At 46.8% G+C, this 16,328-nt stretch overlaps 1 protein-coding gene across 2 annotated transcripts in view; it reads left to right on the top strand.

Annotated features, from left to right (window-relative positions):
- Window positions 1-16,328, top strand: part of PHACTR3 (phosphatase and actin regulator 3) — a 581,252-nt gene that overhangs the window by 341,534 nt on the left and 223,390 nt on the right. Inside the window, exons 4-6 of one of the 2 annotated variants that reach the window (XM_078650448.1) lie at window positions 4,166-4,348; window positions 6,627-6,827; window positions 16,140-16,328. The exon at window positions 16,140-16,328 is cut by the window's right edge and continues 85 nt beyond it. In XM_078650448.1, coding sequence (XP_078506574.1) covers window positions 4,166-4,348; window positions 6,627-6,827; window positions 16,140-16,328 — 573 coding nt within the window. The remainder of the gene's footprint in view (window positions 1-4,165; window positions 4,349-6,626; window positions 6,828-16,139) is intronic. The other variant, XM_078650449.1, reaches the window with a different exon arrangement.

Below are 16,328 nucleotides of genomic sequence, written 5' to 3'. Positions count from 1 at the left end.
ATTAAGGAATCACGAAAGCCTGCATTGATGCATTTGCCTGATAGAGAAGCACAGAGTAAATTGTGGGACAAAGGGCACATAGAGATGTACAAGACACAAGGAGCCAGATGTACTGATCTAATGGTCACACAAGTGGTCACAAATTATGCACCAACGTTTTGCAACCAGTATTTTATTTTGCAAACTGGTCTATGTACTAATAAATTGTTTTCAAAAATAGGGATTTCTAGGGTGTCGCAGAACGACCAGCCATATCAATATTCATGAGGCAGGTCACAGTCTGCAATCTCCTGAGATAAGAAACAATCATAGGGATGGTGGCCTTTATGGGACAACAGATAGCCATCCCTGTGACCGCATTTCTTATGACTGGGGCTATTAAAATAAATCGGTTTTGTAAAACTTCAGCGAGATCAGGCAATGCCCCCCTGGACCACTGTCTACTCGCCCTGAAGCTGCCACCCTGATTCACAAAAGGGCAGGGGTCCAAGGGAACTCCTTCCTCTTTGCAAGTCAGTTATCTCCCCAACTTGGGGGTTGGTAACTGAGCAATGGTTTGCGACTGAAATTGCGGTCGCAAACCATTGATACACACTATACTGCCTCGGGATAAGTAAGGAACACCCTTTACGTGCTCCATTGAAACGGTAATTTGATATAGGTCGGTAAGCCCAATTTGTAATTTAGAAAAACTTTTCAAAATAGGGTTAGTGCAGTAGAAAACTGAATTTTGGAGTCGTAAATATTATGATTTTCTAAATCGCAGGTTTGCGACTACAAAATCACTTGGCACATCTGACTTGTAGTGTAGTTGAGGGGACATTAAGTGGCTCAGGACACATAGAGAAGCAAAGAACACAAAGAAGGACACATAGCACATATAGACACAAAGGGAACAAGGGGACAGGATCCATATTGGGGGTGACAGTATGCTGCATAGAGAGCCACTGGTCACATCAAGTGGCACAGGACACATACAGAGACACAGTGCACACTGACTGGCAGAGGGTACGGGGAGGGGCAGAGAGCAAAGAGACGAGACAGCACAGGGAGCACAGAGTGGCACACAGAACATAAAGGGCGCCAGGCACACAGGGGGCACATAGAAAGATACATGGTATTTAGAGAGGTACAGGGAACATAGAAAGACAGAGGGTCCATGTATTGGACACAAGGCACATATAGATGTGCTGGCACATGGAAGAGAGAAGGACCCTGGGAGGGGGACAGGAAACTGAGAGACACAGAGCACGCCTAGAGACACATGGCACATATTGCTGCACATGTTATGTGGATGGGCACAGACCATGTCGAAAGAGGCAGATGGAACATAGAGGGGAAAATTGGCAGACGTGGTGGCATGGGCACATACAGGGAGGTACACCAGGCATTTATAGAGGAACATCGAAAACAAATGAGCAAAGGATACTTGAAGGGTAGCAGAGAACAGTGGGGGCACAGCACAAATAGTGACACAGGGCACATAGATAGAGTGGCACTTGGTGCTGCACAGTACGCATAAAGAAGTGGCATAGGCAAACATACAGACAAACCTGGCGGATAGAAGGAACTGGAGTGGGGGGTGCTCAAGGAGGGCCACCAGGCACTTAGAGAGGCACAGAAAAAATAGTGCTGCACAGTGCACATAAAGATGGCACAGGGAACATGGAGGGCCAGTCGACACCTAGAGGGACACACAGAGGGGCACATAGAATGGTAAAACATATATAGAAAGGCAACTGCACAGAGGGGTGCAGTAAACACACAATCGCATAGGGGGCACTGAGAAGCACAGTACCCAGCAAGAGGCACTGAGTACACAAAGGAGCAGAGGGGATGTCGCCAGGCATAGGGCACCTAGAGGACCAGACACAGGGCACATAAAGGCATAGGGATGCACCGAGAGGCACAGGGCAGAGGACCACATTACACATAGAGAGGAACAGGGCACATAAATGGACAGGGATGCATAGAGAGGCACAGGGCACATCGAGGAGCACAGGGCACATAATGAGGTGTGGCACAAAATGTGGCACAGTCAAACCAAGAGGCAATAGTTTATGACTTTTCCTGACAATATGGCCTCTAGTAAGGGCCACTGGAATTATGCAATTCTGCAGCTGCTGCGCTTTGCATAACTATGGACATAATCGATCATAAGCTGCATAATCTGCAGATTTTAACAAAAAAATTGTTTTCAGATCAAACGGATCAAAAGTTGTGAAAAATGCAGCAACACATGTTGCTGTGCAATGGAGGGCCCTTCGCAAAGCTTGACTGTTCAAATTTCAATTTCTTAGTTCTGTATTTTGGTGTTTCACAGATACTAGTGAAGAAGGCTTTCCACAGGCAGTGTTAACATTGTAAAAATGGCAAAATAATTAAGTAATATTATCTCATAATGTGCCGCATTACTCCGCATAATTTGCCTTTTCTTCTTGCCTAATATAGTGAACCTGCTGCATAATTTGGTCCTCCCATGCCGCATAATTCCAGAAGCCCTGCCTACAGGTGATGCTCAACAAAATGGAGACATTGGGCCGCATGTATTAACTCATTTTATGTTCGCAAACGGGCCGATATGCAGAATCGGCCCATTTGCGAACGCAAAAAAGGCTTTTTACATGTATCAAAGCCCATTTTGCGATTCAGTAAACTGTTAACAAATCACAAAATGGTTTTGCGATTCGGTATTAGGAAGGGGTGTGTTTAGGGCGTCCCTTCCAAATAGCGAATCCTAATGGTATGTATGAATGTTTGTGACCGTGAATACGGTCGCAAAACATTTTAATTTTACTACCTACTCCAAGTAGGTGGTAACCCATTCGTAAATGGAAAGGGGTCCCCAAGGGACCCTTTCCCCTTTGTGAATGATAGAAAATCGTTTTTGAGAGCAGGCATTGGCCCCATGGACCACTGCCTGCACTTCAAAAATTAAAAGTAAACTTTTCATTTTTTTTTTAACACAACCCGTTTTCCTTTAAGGAAAACGAGCTGCATTAAAAAAAATTGCTTTATTTAAAAGCAGCCACGGACATGGTGGTCTGCTGACCCCAACTTGCCACTATCTCCGTGATTCTAGCGATTCCAAGACGGGGTCGCAAATTGCGATCTACCTCATTAATATTAATGAAGCAGGTCGATTTGTGACCCCTAGGCATCGGTATATGAAAATCATTGAGTTTCATACATGGGAAATTGCGATTACCTAATTGCGATTCTCAGAAAATCCCCATTAGGTAATCGCAATTTCCAAATTTGATGCATGTGGCCCATAGGGGCACATGCATCAAGGTAGGCTTTTGCGATTCCTTAATTGAGATGGTTAAGGAATTGCAATTAAGGAATCGCAAAAGCCTATGCATGTAGGAATCGCAAAAAAAATTGCAATCCTTAAACATTCCTTAATTGCGACTCGCAAATTGCGATTTGCAATTAAGGAATGGCTTCCCATTCATTCCTATGGCGTACAGGCCCATAGGAATGAATGGGAATTGCATGCGCAATTTGCGAGTACCAAATAGGTACTTGCAAATTGCGCTTGCAATTTCAAGGGTGCACAGGTGCCAAAAGGACACCCTGTTGCACCCCTGAAATGGTACTGTGCACCCATGTTGCGCTTGTGTGTAACAAGGAACTTTGAAAAATGCACTTTAGTGCATTTTTCAAAGTTTTTGCAAATTACCGACCAGTTTAATTTCTCGGTAATTTGCGGCCCCAAATAGCAAAATCGCTATTTCAAAGTGCTTCTTGCATTGCATTTAAGGAATCGCAAATTGCGATTCCTTAAATGCAATTGCAATTTGGGAAATCGCCAAAAATTGCGATTACCGAAATTGCGAATCCCAAACACTTTCATGCATCGCAAAAGACCATTTTGCGATCGCAAACAGCCGATTTTTGCGAACCGCACTGTTTGCGATCGCAAAATCCCTTGATGCATGTGCCCCATTGTCTTTCTAGAGCCGCGTGCTACCCTAGAGTGGCCTTTTCAGCAATAGCTCCCCAGGACACATGCTGCAGGGGCTGCTCCTCAGGAAGTCACAGCTTTATACTGAAATGTGTTCATTCACTTCTTTAACTGATCACGTGACTTTTGCGATGGTGACAGCGAGGATCATACTGTTGATGGTTTTAATGAAGGTTAAATGACGTGATGTTTTAGATGCTGAAGGCAAAGCATATACTGCTGATGGTGGCCCAAGAGCAATGCACAGTGACCTTTCACCCCCCATATGCCAGGCATGTACCTCGGAGGAGATGCCACAGGGAAGGGACACAGCCACGGGAGCGAGCAGTGTGACCTCACTGGGCGAGGACCCGCACGCAGAGGAGCGTGATGACGCAGGTATTACCGGAAGCACTCTCTTCACTTGGTCATCACTGTGCTTAAAGCTGTACATTTCTTTGGTCATAATGATGTGCACATTGTTGAAGACACCTGCACTCTTTCTTTGCAGACTTTGCACCGGTGACTGTAGTTCAATGCATTAAAGCTCGAAGGTGTTCTCTGCAGGAAGGTGCAATTGTTAAATTCAGTAAAATAAAGATGATGGGTCTTCGTTGTAATTTTCAAGTAGTATATTTATTCTTGGGATTAGATGGTCAGGTACAGCATTAAAGTAGAAATGTAATCTGGTAAGAAACCCCACCGGGAGCAGATAACTTCCTGCTCAGCCTCCAGGTAACTGATAAATCCCTTGAACAGCAACAGGTAGAATCCTGGATGACATCACATAGACAAGCAGACACTAACACTAAGGAGGGACAAAGAGAGAGGAAGAGCACAAAGAGAGAGGAAGAGCAGGATATAACAGCAATGTTCTCCATCAGCGGGACATATGAATGCATGAATTAATAAATGTATGAATGGATGATATTTATGAAGAGCCTTGTTATCATATTATAATGAGATCCAGAAGACGTGCAGAAAAAAATTAAAAAATTAAGGGTGTTGAAAAAGCACAAGTTTTGTAATTTTTCATTGTTAGCCGAAGAACTTTGAGGATCAGTGTTTTCCACTTAAAGTTATCAGATTTCATGCTTCGCTGCAGAGAATGAACAAGTTGCAATTTCTGCTCAAACGTGGCACAAAGCAGCCTCTGGCAGAGTTGTAACATTAAATATTGTGCCCCTTCCAGCTGTCCATTTATAACCCATTGCACTGTGTCTTGACAATATTGTGATTCAAGAGACAACTTAGGCAAGGTTTACTAATGGCTGCCACAAGCGCACGCGTGGCGCTGGGTAGTTTGCGCTGTGCTTGTGAGCTTACCTTAAATGGGCGCAAAAGGTCAAGAGGTTGAGTTATCTAATTACCACACCTTTTTACCTTCATCACAGGAATCTGATGACTCTGGGCCATATTATCAAGAAAGGGCGATACATTATCGCTGCTTTTATCGGCAGGAAACTGCCACTAAAGCGGCGATACTATGCCCTTGTGAATTCACATAGAAGCCCAGGTTCTGGTGTTAACCTGGTCTGCTATGGGAATTCACAAGGGCATATTATCAAGCCCATTATCACCACTTTAGCGGCAGTTTCCTGCCTATAAAAGCGGCGATAATGTATCGGCCTTTGTTGAGAATATGGCCCTCTATTAATTGGATCCTCATCGCCAACATATGTAAGCACATTCTACAGATATCCAGAATATTGTATTAATTTAGGAATGAGAAATGAGTAACACCAAAACATATCACAATTGTACAAATTTACATTGGCTACTGTTGACGTAGTGTGAGTTAGTCAAGACTGCCAGACAGTATGATTGGTCGAGCATTTTTAAGTATCTCTAATACTATACTGTATGAATCATCTGGAGTTCACGGCAGATCCAGAGTAATGGAAAAAACTTCTTAGCTACAAGTGGCCTGGTGTTCCTTTGGTAAGCAAAGCCATTTTCATCCCAGGCCCTGTTATGCTTGCATAGCCTCCCTGCTTGATTTCTCATTTCAGACTCCTCCTACTCAAAGCTGGTTGGTTCGTGACATGATTTGGCCGCCCAGTCTTACAAATTCCAGAAAAATTGGCTAAAAGTGCTGATCTGCCTGAGCTGAAGGGAACTTGGGTTATTTGCCCAATCTGTAAGACGCTCACACTTGTTTGGCCTTTAAAATTGAAATTACGAATCACTAGAACTTAAAATGGGGGTGAAAGTCATAACATACTCCATATTTGAGGTGGCTAGGTTCTCAGATCCATAAATGTTGACCTTTAAAAGAATAATTGCCATTCTCCTCCAAAATGCAGCTCCACTAATCAGAACACCGCAGAAGCAGCTGTCGGTTCTGAGAATGGGACCAACATGCAGATGTTCTATGACAACGCCATCATTATACAACACTTCCTGCCCTTGAGGGCGCAATCTTATTATTTTGACGCTGACTTGTGGCATTTCAACCCGATGTGCATTCACCTTTCTTTTTAAGTCTCCTAATGCTTCTAGTGAGTCTGGAAATCGTTGAATTAATGTTCTCTGATGAAATGACCTCACTTTGTATTTTTCTTTATTGAACAGCATAATCTGTCTTTGAACCACTACTCCTGGCTTCTCCTTGCGAAACCTTCCCATGTGTATTTCGTCAACCATAAATTCTCTGGCCTCCATTTCTCCCCACCAGCAAGGATGCATTCGACGGCCTCCGACGATTCTGAGGCCAACACTCCGTCGCCAGCATTGAGTAGGATTCCGCAAGCCTTATACCTGTGTGAAACCACAGATTCCCCCCAGAGAGTCAACGAAAGACCACAGACCAGGAGTCGGAGCCCAAGTCCCTCGGTGTTGTCTATGTCACAACCCAAGCTGGTCTCCTGGATGCCAGGTGAGTCCTTAAAACCAATCCAACTTCCTGTAAAACCAATGCAACTTCCTTTAAAACCAATGCAACTTCCTGTAAAGCCAATGCAACTTCCTGTAAAACAAATGCAACTTTCTGTCACATAGAACAAATTTCAGTTTTGCTATTTGCTGAGTTGCAAACACATCCGCTAAACTTCTGAATAAAACACTATTCAAAAGCATACAAAATAGTCACAAACTTGAAACACATCATTTCAACAATGTATTGGCGATACAGTCAATTCGCCATTAGAGAGGTAGCTGGCTTCAGGAAGTAGAAATGTACTTTTACTGCATTGTGCTGTAGTGTTCTGTAAAGAATGCGTCTTCAACTCTGTCCGAAATTGGAGCAGCGTTGGCGCAGTCCTGGTGGATACAGAAGTGTCGTTCAGAGATCCTCTGTGCACAGATGGAGAAAGCCTGCTACCTTCTTTTTCTTTTTTGCACTTGTATGTCTCTAGATTGTGTTCCGGCTGCGGGTGTGCCAACAACCACCAGGGTTGGTGATCGTGTCAGCCAGATAGTCGGGGTTGCTAGTCATGAGGGTTCTGCAGATGATGCAGCTTGTTGTGACTATGGAGTGGGCCAAAAACAAATATTATGGGGCCTCATGTGCAAAGGGTTATAGTATTCACAAACCCTCTAATTTGGTAAATCAGAGAGTTTGCAAATGTAAAAACGTTTTAAAAATATTCTAGACCCAGTTAATGATTTAGAAAAGATATTCTGAATCATTAAATGGACTTAGGAAACCATTAGGAATCACTATTTGAAAGGGAAGGGTTGGACATCCTTTCCAAATACTGAGTCCTAATGGTACATATTATGGTTTTTCAACCGAAATCAGGTTGCAAAACATTAATATTTTACCATCAAAGAAAAGGAAGTGATAAGACATTTGCAAACGGGAAGGGACCCCCAAGAGACCATTTTCCCTTGGTAAATGTTGATAAAAACGTTTTGTTGGAGTAGGCAGTGATCCGTGGGAACAATGACTACTCCTAAAAAGCATCCGTGTACCTTTTTTTAAAAAAAACACATCCAGTTTTCATTTAAGGGAAATGGGTTGCTTGTAAAAAAAATATGATTGCGTTATTTAAAAGGTGGTCTGCTGAGCCCAGCAGATCACAATCCCTGTGATTAAGGCAAATCATAATGGGTCACAATTCGTAACCACCTCATGAATATTTATGAGGCTTGCCGAAATATGACCCACTACTAATGAGGTTTTGAGAACCAACCTATTTGTAGATGGGTTGGTTCACAAAATTCCAATGCACATTGCAATGGTTAGAAGTCAGTGCGCAAATTGTAACCAATTTTACTGAATCTATTATAGTTCTTTCCAAATAGGAAATCAGTAATTATGAATTGATATTTCTTGAAATTTGCAATTTCTTATCTGGAATCTTTGTACATGAGGCTTATGGTGATGTTTTTCTGTTGAGAGCTCCCTAATAGACTCTTCATTAAGTTTTACTCTCAAGAAATATAAACGACTTCTAAAAAGGTCTCTCAAGATTTTGATATAACCATACATGACACTCTGAGGACAGGTAGCTTAGATCGCTCGCTACAAACCCTGGGAAAGTCTATGAAATCAGTCTGCCAGTGTTCTTGATTCAGATATTTTACTTAAATTGGAGAAGATTACAAAATGGATGTTTGGATCTGCACTGCTGAAATGCCACACATAGTGGGAGAGTGGACCAATATAGGACAAATTAAAAATTAACTCTGGATAATTCCCATTTTAGATGGGGATCAATGAACCCAAATCTCTTCAGTTCACTACTAATGACATTCCTTTGTGCTTACTCTGATGTCTGTGTTCTGGTAATGTCTTTAACAATGGACCTTTAACTACATGCGCGCGGCGCGTTTTCCCGCTGTGCGCTAAAGATTCGCAAATCCCGCGGTTTATGACGAGCTCAGCTCGTCATGAGCGTACGAGAGGTGTACCTCATGATGAGTGAGCTCGTCATCAGCGTGGAAGGGGTTAAATACAACTCAGACAGAGCCAGAAAATGCACACACGTCTCTAAAGTTGCACCCTGGCCAGTATTTTACCGGCATAACTGGTAATTCTATGTCCTGGCCAGTAAAAACAGCAAAAAGTGATGTTTCCCACTTGAAAATGTGTATGTCACAGAGCTAACACACCAAGAAATCACTTCTATTTTAGGGCTACTTAAACAATTCCTAAATAATTATTACAGCAATATAGACAGAATTACCATGCTGAAAAAAACACAGAGGATGTTGCTTCATCTACTATTCAGGTGTCAGCTTCTGCCCTTTCATAATATGAAAACATGGGCGTATATTTACGAGCATTTTTGCGTTGCTAGAGCGCCGGAAATTAAAAATGATATTTATAAAGCCATGCAAGGCCACCTTGCGTGGCCCTGAGGGGCTTCATAAATCTTGAGTAATGCAAAGCAATGCAACGCAAATCGCTGCGCTGCATTACTCTGTGCCAGGGAGGTGTTTCCATGGCCATTGCGTGGGTTTTCCCATGCAACGTCCATGGATTTTGACGCATTCCCAGATTTACCAAAAGTGGTAGACCTTGGAATGCGCTAAAACCTACATCCCCCCCAGGTGAAGAGTAACAAGGAGAAATATGTTTGTTTTGTCTCGTTTATTCCTCTTTCTATGTATGCTGCAGCATGCAGCACGCATAGAAAGAGGAAAAAGCCTCATGGGATTGTTTTTGTGCAGGAAGATGCTCCTTGCTGCACAAAACAAATCCTCCTAACCATGCAGGCAACTTTGCACCATGGTGAAAGGGTGCCTGCGTTGGTGCTAGGCAGACAAAAGGGCACCAGCGCAGGGAAAAATGCCTCCTCCCTTTTCCTCTCTCAGTATCCCTCTTCTCCTCCCTCCCAAATTCATTCATTCCATGCTGTAATTACACCTAGCCCAATAGGAGAGACAGAGAGGTCTTCACTTGCTTCCATACCATGGTGGTGCTCCTGAAGTAGACACTCAGGCCGATCTTCTAGGTTAAAGAGAGTACTGAAGAAGATGGGGCCAGGAATGTTAGCTGCCATTTTGCTGAACATTACTATGCACGCAGACTGTTCACTTCCTTGTTGCCATTGGTCGGTCTGGACTGGCCAGCACTGGAAGAGGAAAGGTGTTTCAATCAATGGCATATTCACAGTCTGATGTGATCGTGGAGAAAAGGGTCCTCAGCCAGTGGTTAATTTGTAAAAAAATAAGGGCTGGGGCTCTCGTCAGGAGGCAGCTTGCACCTGCCCATTAAGTCCTGTTAGTGCCGCCTAAAACAGAACCAACTACTGATCATGAAAGTGGGGACAAGATGTGCCAAAATGTCCAGAGCTGCTGACTTCCAAGCTAGGGAACCAGGTTTGAGTCTCGGCGTCAGCTCAACATCCTGTGATTCTGGGCAAATCACTTAATCTCCCCATAAATTAGTGTGTCCTTCCTGGTAATCCTGGAAAGTGCTGGCGTTGATGATTAAGTGCTGGTGCTGAGCTCCAGATACCACTGTCTCAAATTAAGCACTGTCCTCAACTAATTAGATATGCAATAACTTACCCATCTGTTAGCGTGATGGAAATTCTTTACAGAGAGGATGAGGCCATATGGTCTACTTAATAGACCACATTAGGTTTATCCCAGTAGGTAGAGTATGACTACGGTTTCTTGTTTTTTAGCATTTATTTCAATTGCACCCAATGTTCCTACATGGAGATTACTTTCAGCCCCCAGGAGCATGTCCGCCAGCAAGTTCTCTATTACTCCTAGTGGTTCACAAGTCATCAAAAGCAACATGCTAGGATCTTAGGTGGATTTTAGGAAGTGGAAACAGGGTGCAGTTAGAAATCCTTCATGATTTGTGAAATTAGATGACATAGCTAGGGGCAGAATTCCTGGGCTGCGTGGACTTCATCTGCCACCAACTGCAAATCAATAAGCAGTTTTGTACAAGTTGTCCAGAGCGAGGTGCGTTCAATTTCACCAATTGGTGTATTTCTTTAGGAAGATACAGAAAAGAGAGTTACATGTTTTACCTCCTTTACATTTTCCTTTCTTTACATAACAAGCCATCCTTATGTTCTGAACTACTTTCCTTCACTGTCGAACACCTTTCCTACAACGCTTGAAAAATACATCTAGTATGATGTGCCAAAGGTTGGCTATGTTTTTGAAAGTTTCTAAAGTGATGGTGGGAAAGAGTATGTTATTGGTGATTGAGACTGATGATTTATGCTTTATTACCACATTGGAATATTGAGTTCTCCATTGAAGACAATGGAGTGCTCGGGCAACTGATGGCTGGTAGAGGCCCGGAGCATAAACATCCCAATGTTTGTTCACAGCAACAGCTTTAAACCCCCTTGGGCTTCGTGAGGCCTTTGTTTTACAAATTAGAACATTCTGACCTATGGGGGCGAAATGTTCTAATAGCCTTAGTACCCCCGTAGCGAGCCCTCAATTAATCAATCAATCATTTGTAAAGCGCACTACATACCCGTGAGGGTCTCAAGGCGTTGGGGGAAGGGGGGGCTACTGATCAAACAGCCAGGTCTTGAGTATCCTACTGAAGGTTAGCAGGTCTTGGGTCCGTCGTAGGCTCAGTGGTAGGGTGTTCCATGTCTTGGCGGCGAGGTGGGAGAAGGATCTCCCACGGGTGGTTGTTCTTTGGATGCGTGGGACAGTGGCGAGTGAGAGGTCGGCGGAGCGTAGCTGGCGTTTGGGGATATAGAAGGAGAGTTGTCTGTTGAGGTAGGCTGGGCCGGTCTTGTGGAGTGCCTTGTATGCGTGGGTGAGGAGCTTAAAGGATTACCTCTTGTTGACGGGGAGCCAGTGCAGGTTTCTGAGGTGGGGGGGTGATGTGGCCGTGGCATGGTACATCGAGGATCAGTCGTGCTGAGGCCTTTTGGATGCATTGTGGTCGTTTGATGAGCTAGGTCGGGGCTCCCGCGTAGAGGGCGTTTCCGTAGTCGAGTCTGCTTCTGACGAGGGCCTATGTGACTGTCTTTCTTGTATCTGTCGGTATCCATCTGTAGATCTTGCGGAGAATTCGGAGGGTGTTGAAGCAGGAGGAGGAGATGGCGTTGACTTGCTTTGGCATTGAGAGCGTTGAGTCGAGGATGATTCCCAGGTTGCGTTCGTGGTCAGTGGGTGTCGGGGCTGTCCCCAGTGCCGTCGGCCACCAGGAGTTGTCCCAGGCTGAAGGGTTGGAGCCGAGGATGAGGACCTCCGTCTTGTCCTAGTTCAGCTTCAGACGGCTGGTCTTCATCCAGTCAGCGACGGCCTTTATTCCTTCGTGGCGGTTGGCTTTGGCGGTGATGGGGTCCTTGGTGAGGGAGAGGATCATCTGAGTGTCGTCGGCGTAGGAGATTATGTTGAGGTCGTGCTGTCGGGCTATGTGTGCAAGCAGGGCCATATAAATGTTGAACAGCGTCAGGCTGAGGGAGGATCCAAGGGGTACGCCACAGATGATCTCGGAGGCTTTGGAAAGGAATGAGGGGAGGCGGACGCTCTGGGTTCTGCCGGAGAGGAAGGATGTTGTCCAATCCAGGGCCTTGTCTCGGATCCCTGCGTCGTGGAGGCGTGCGCGTAGTGTGTGGTGGCAGACGGTGTCGAAGGCAGCAGAGAGGTCTAGGAGGATGAGTGCTGCGTTCTCGCCGTTGTTCAGCAGGGTCCTGATGTCGTCGGTGGCGGCGATGAGGGCAGTCTCGGTGCTTTAATTGCTGCGGAACCCTGACTGGGAAGGGTCCAGGATTCTATTTTCTTCGAGGTATCGGGTTAGCTGTGTGTTGATGGTTTTCTCGATGACCTTGGCCGGGAAGGGGAGCAGAGAGATGGGCCGGAAGTTCTTGAGGTCTCTTGGGTCTGCCTTAGGTTGTTTGAGTAGGGCGTTGATCTCGGCGTGTTTCCAGATCTCTGGGAAGGTTGCGGTCTCGAGGGAGAGATTGATGACGTTGCGCAGGTGGGGTGCGATGGAGCTGCTTGCTCTGTTGAAGACGTGGTGCGGGAATGGGTCTGACGGAGAGCTGGAGTGGATTGTGCGCATGGTCTTGATGGTGTCATCGATGCTCATGCTGACCCAGGCTAGCAGGGGGTCGTGGTTGATGGTGTGCGGAGGGTCTGTTGTGTTGCTGTCTGTTGGGGCTGTTTGGGTGTTGAAGCTGTCGTGGATGTCTGCTATCTTGCGGTGAAAGAAGGCCGCGAGGAAGTCGCACAGGGCTTAAAACGGCGGAATATCATCGGTGTTGGAGCTAGGGTTGGAGAGTTCCTTCACGATGTTGAAGAGCTCCTTGCTATTGTGTGCATTGTTGTCAAGGCGGTCTTTGAAGGAGGTCCTCTTGGCCGCGCGAGGTGGTGGTGGTTGCGAATGGAGTCCTTGTGTGCTGCGTGGCTGTCCGGAGTTTGTTCACTGTGCCATTTCTTCTATAGTTTCCGGCAGGCTTGCTTGGAGGCTAGGAGTTCTGGGGTGAACCAGCTGGCCCTCTTGCAGGTGTCTCTGTGGGGGGGTTTCTTCAGAGGGGCAAGGGTGTTGGCGCAGTCCTCGATCCAGCGTCTGAGGCTGTGGGCGGCATGGTCGGTGTTGGAGGGTTCGGTGGGTGGGCTGAGAGCGAGGTTTGCGTGTAGTTGGTCTTCGGTGATTTTGCTCCAGCAGCGGCGGGGGATCTGTCAGGTGCGGTGGTGTGTGGTGGGTTTCTGGAAGGCAAAGTGGATGCAGCGGTGGTCGGTCCAGAGGAGTTCGGTGGTGTGACGGAGACATGCAGGCTTGAGGAGAAGACGGGGTCAAGCGCGTGGCCGGCGGAGTGGGTGGGCGTTGTGACGAGCTGCTTCAGTCCGAGGTTGGCGAGGTTAGCGATCAGGGTTGTGGAGTTGTTGTCGTTGTTGTTATCAAGGTGAAAGTTCAAGTCTCCGAAAAGGATGTAGTCGGTGGAGGTCAGGGCGTGCGTGCTGATCAAGTCGGCGATAGAGTCGCTGAACTGGGGGCGGTGTTCGGGGGGTTGGTAGACGAGGGTGCCTCTGAGGGTGGAGTTAGAGTCTGTGTGGATCTGGAAATGCATGTGTTCGGCGGTGCTGAGCGTGTTGTTGGTGCTAGTCGAGACCCTGATGCTGTTCTTGTGGATAGTGGCGATTCCTCCTCCGACTCCGTTGGTGCAGTCTCTGCGGGTGATCTTGTAGCCGTCTGGGATGGCTATGGCGATATCGTGTGCAGAGGAGTCGTTAAACCAGGTCTCTGTCAGGAAGGCGACGTCCGGGGATGTTGTGTCGAGCAGGTCCCAGAGCTCGACGGCATGCTTGCAGGCGGAGCGGGTGTTTAGTAGTATGCATCGGTTGTGGTTGGAGTCTTTCTTGGTGGGTGGTTCGTCGGCTCTGAGGCTGGTGTAGCTGCAGTTCCGGCAGGTGAAGGGGCCGTGTGTGCATTTCGGGGTGGCCTTGAAGCAGGTGTGGCTCCGTCTGGAGTTGAGACCGTTCAGAGTGCTGGCGTCATAGTGGCGGCGGTCATCGTGGCGGGTGCGGAGGCCAAGGGTTTTGGCGGTGGGCACGGTCCAGGCGCAGACAGGCTTGGTTAGGCGCGCCAGCGGCGCGCCCACGCAGCGGCCGGCATATATGGGGAGGTGGGAGGGAGGAGCAGCTGGCAGGCGGGAGACGGGGGCAGCGAATAGGCAATGGGCAGTCAGGGGCGGGGCCACAGGGGACGCAACGGCGAGGGAGGTGAGGGACAACAAGTGTAACAGAAGGCAAAAGGGGCACAAAAGCGAGGGAAAAACGACTGGCACAGGGCAGAAGGCCACAAAAAAATGAGTGGAAGAGAGGGCAGAAGGGCACAAAAAACGAGTGGAAAAGAAGGCAGAATGGCACAAAAAACGAGGGAAAAACGAGTGGCACAGAGGGCAGAAGGGCACAAAAAAAGGAGTGGAATAGAGGGCAGAAGGGCACAAAAAACGAGTGGAACAGAAGGCAAAAGGGGCACAAAAACAAGGGAAAACCTAATGGAACAGAGGGCAGAAGGGCACAAAAAATGAGCGGAACTGAAGGCAGAAGGGCACAAAAAACGAGGGAAAAACGAGTGGCACAGAGGGCAGAAGGGCACAAAAAACGAGTGTAACAGAAGGCAGAAGGGCACCAAAAAATGAGGGAAAACGAGTGGCACAGAGGGCAGAAAGGCACAAAAAACGAGTGGAACAGAGGGCAGAAGGGCACAAAAAACGAGTGGAACAGAAGGCAAAACAGGCACAAAAACAGAGGAAAAACGAGTGGCACAGAAGGCAGACGGGCACAAAAAACGAGTGGAATGAAAGGTAAAAGGGGCACAAAAATGAGGGGAAAACGAGTGGGTCAGAAGGCAAAAAGGGCACAGAAATACCAGAAAAGCGAGTGGCAGAGAGACAAAATACAGAATACAGAAATACAGGGGCAGCTAAGAACAGAAGGCAGAACAGGCAGAGAGGCACGGGGGCAACGAGGGGAACAGAAGGGAAAACCGGGCAGGGACACGGGGGCAGTGAGGTTTACAGAAGGAAAGACCAGGCAGAGAGAGCACGGGGACCGCGAGGGGAACAGAGGGAAGAAAAAAGGGGCACGAACCACGTACAGGCAGCTGGGGAAGGCAGACAACAGCAGTCACAGACACAACAATGAAAATACAGGCAATACGATAAAAGCAATACAGCGGAGGATGAACAAACCTACCTACGGCCTACCACTGGCCACCAGGGATGAGGCGCAGGTGGTAGCCTGCGGGTTGTGGAGGGCCTCGAACTTCCTCAGCAGCGGCAGCTGGGGCAGGGAGACACAGGCGGTGCTGTGCGGAGGGGGAGCGACCTACCTGGTTAAAGGCCCTCGCCTTCTGATTGAGCCTTTAACGCTGAAGTGGACCTTTAATGGCTTGTATAGCCCACTACTGCGGGCTCTAAAGCTACATGGTTGGTGAACTGAAGCCTCAAAAGATTTCTACTAGCCACTTGACGGAAAACAACAGGCCTATGATATTGTGACATTCTTCGGCCCAGCAAGTAGTAATAGCTAATCAGTTGTTCGGGATGTCCACACTAAATACATGTCTGAAGATTAACAATCATTGAATTTCAGAAGAAATTCTTAGCATGTATGTTGAACTCTGCTAATTTAGGGGTTGACAAAGTGAACCTTCGCTATGCCGAACTATCTCATTGGCCGTCTGACAAAACTGTTTCACATCTGGAAAAGTCTCAGCATGTACTTGTGGATTGTTTTCACCCTTTTCATTTATTAGCACTGGTACAAGATATGTTTTTCTATCTCTCTCCTTTTTCAGTTGTAAATGAAGAAGATGATGTGATCATCAAATCCCCCCCTTCCACACTCCTGAAGAATTCCGTCATTTTGGCTTCCTCTCAAGTCTCAGGGCATATGAACATCTTCCAACCCTCTGCACAGAAAGGTTCTGAATCTGTGGGACAGTCGATGAGAGGGCAGTACCCAACACCGACGGGGTCTCCTCACC

This window comes from Lissotriton helveticus, chromosome 7, assembly GCF_964261635.1.
Source record: "Lissotriton helveticus chromosome 7, aLisHel1.1, whole genome shotgun sequence".
Classification (NCBI taxonomy): Eukaryota; Metazoa; Chordata; class Amphibia; order Caudata; family Salamandridae; genus Lissotriton; species Lissotriton helveticus.
The sequence above is the reverse complement of the archived record's forward strand: the minus strand, read 5'-3'. Positions and strand labels throughout refer to the sequence as shown.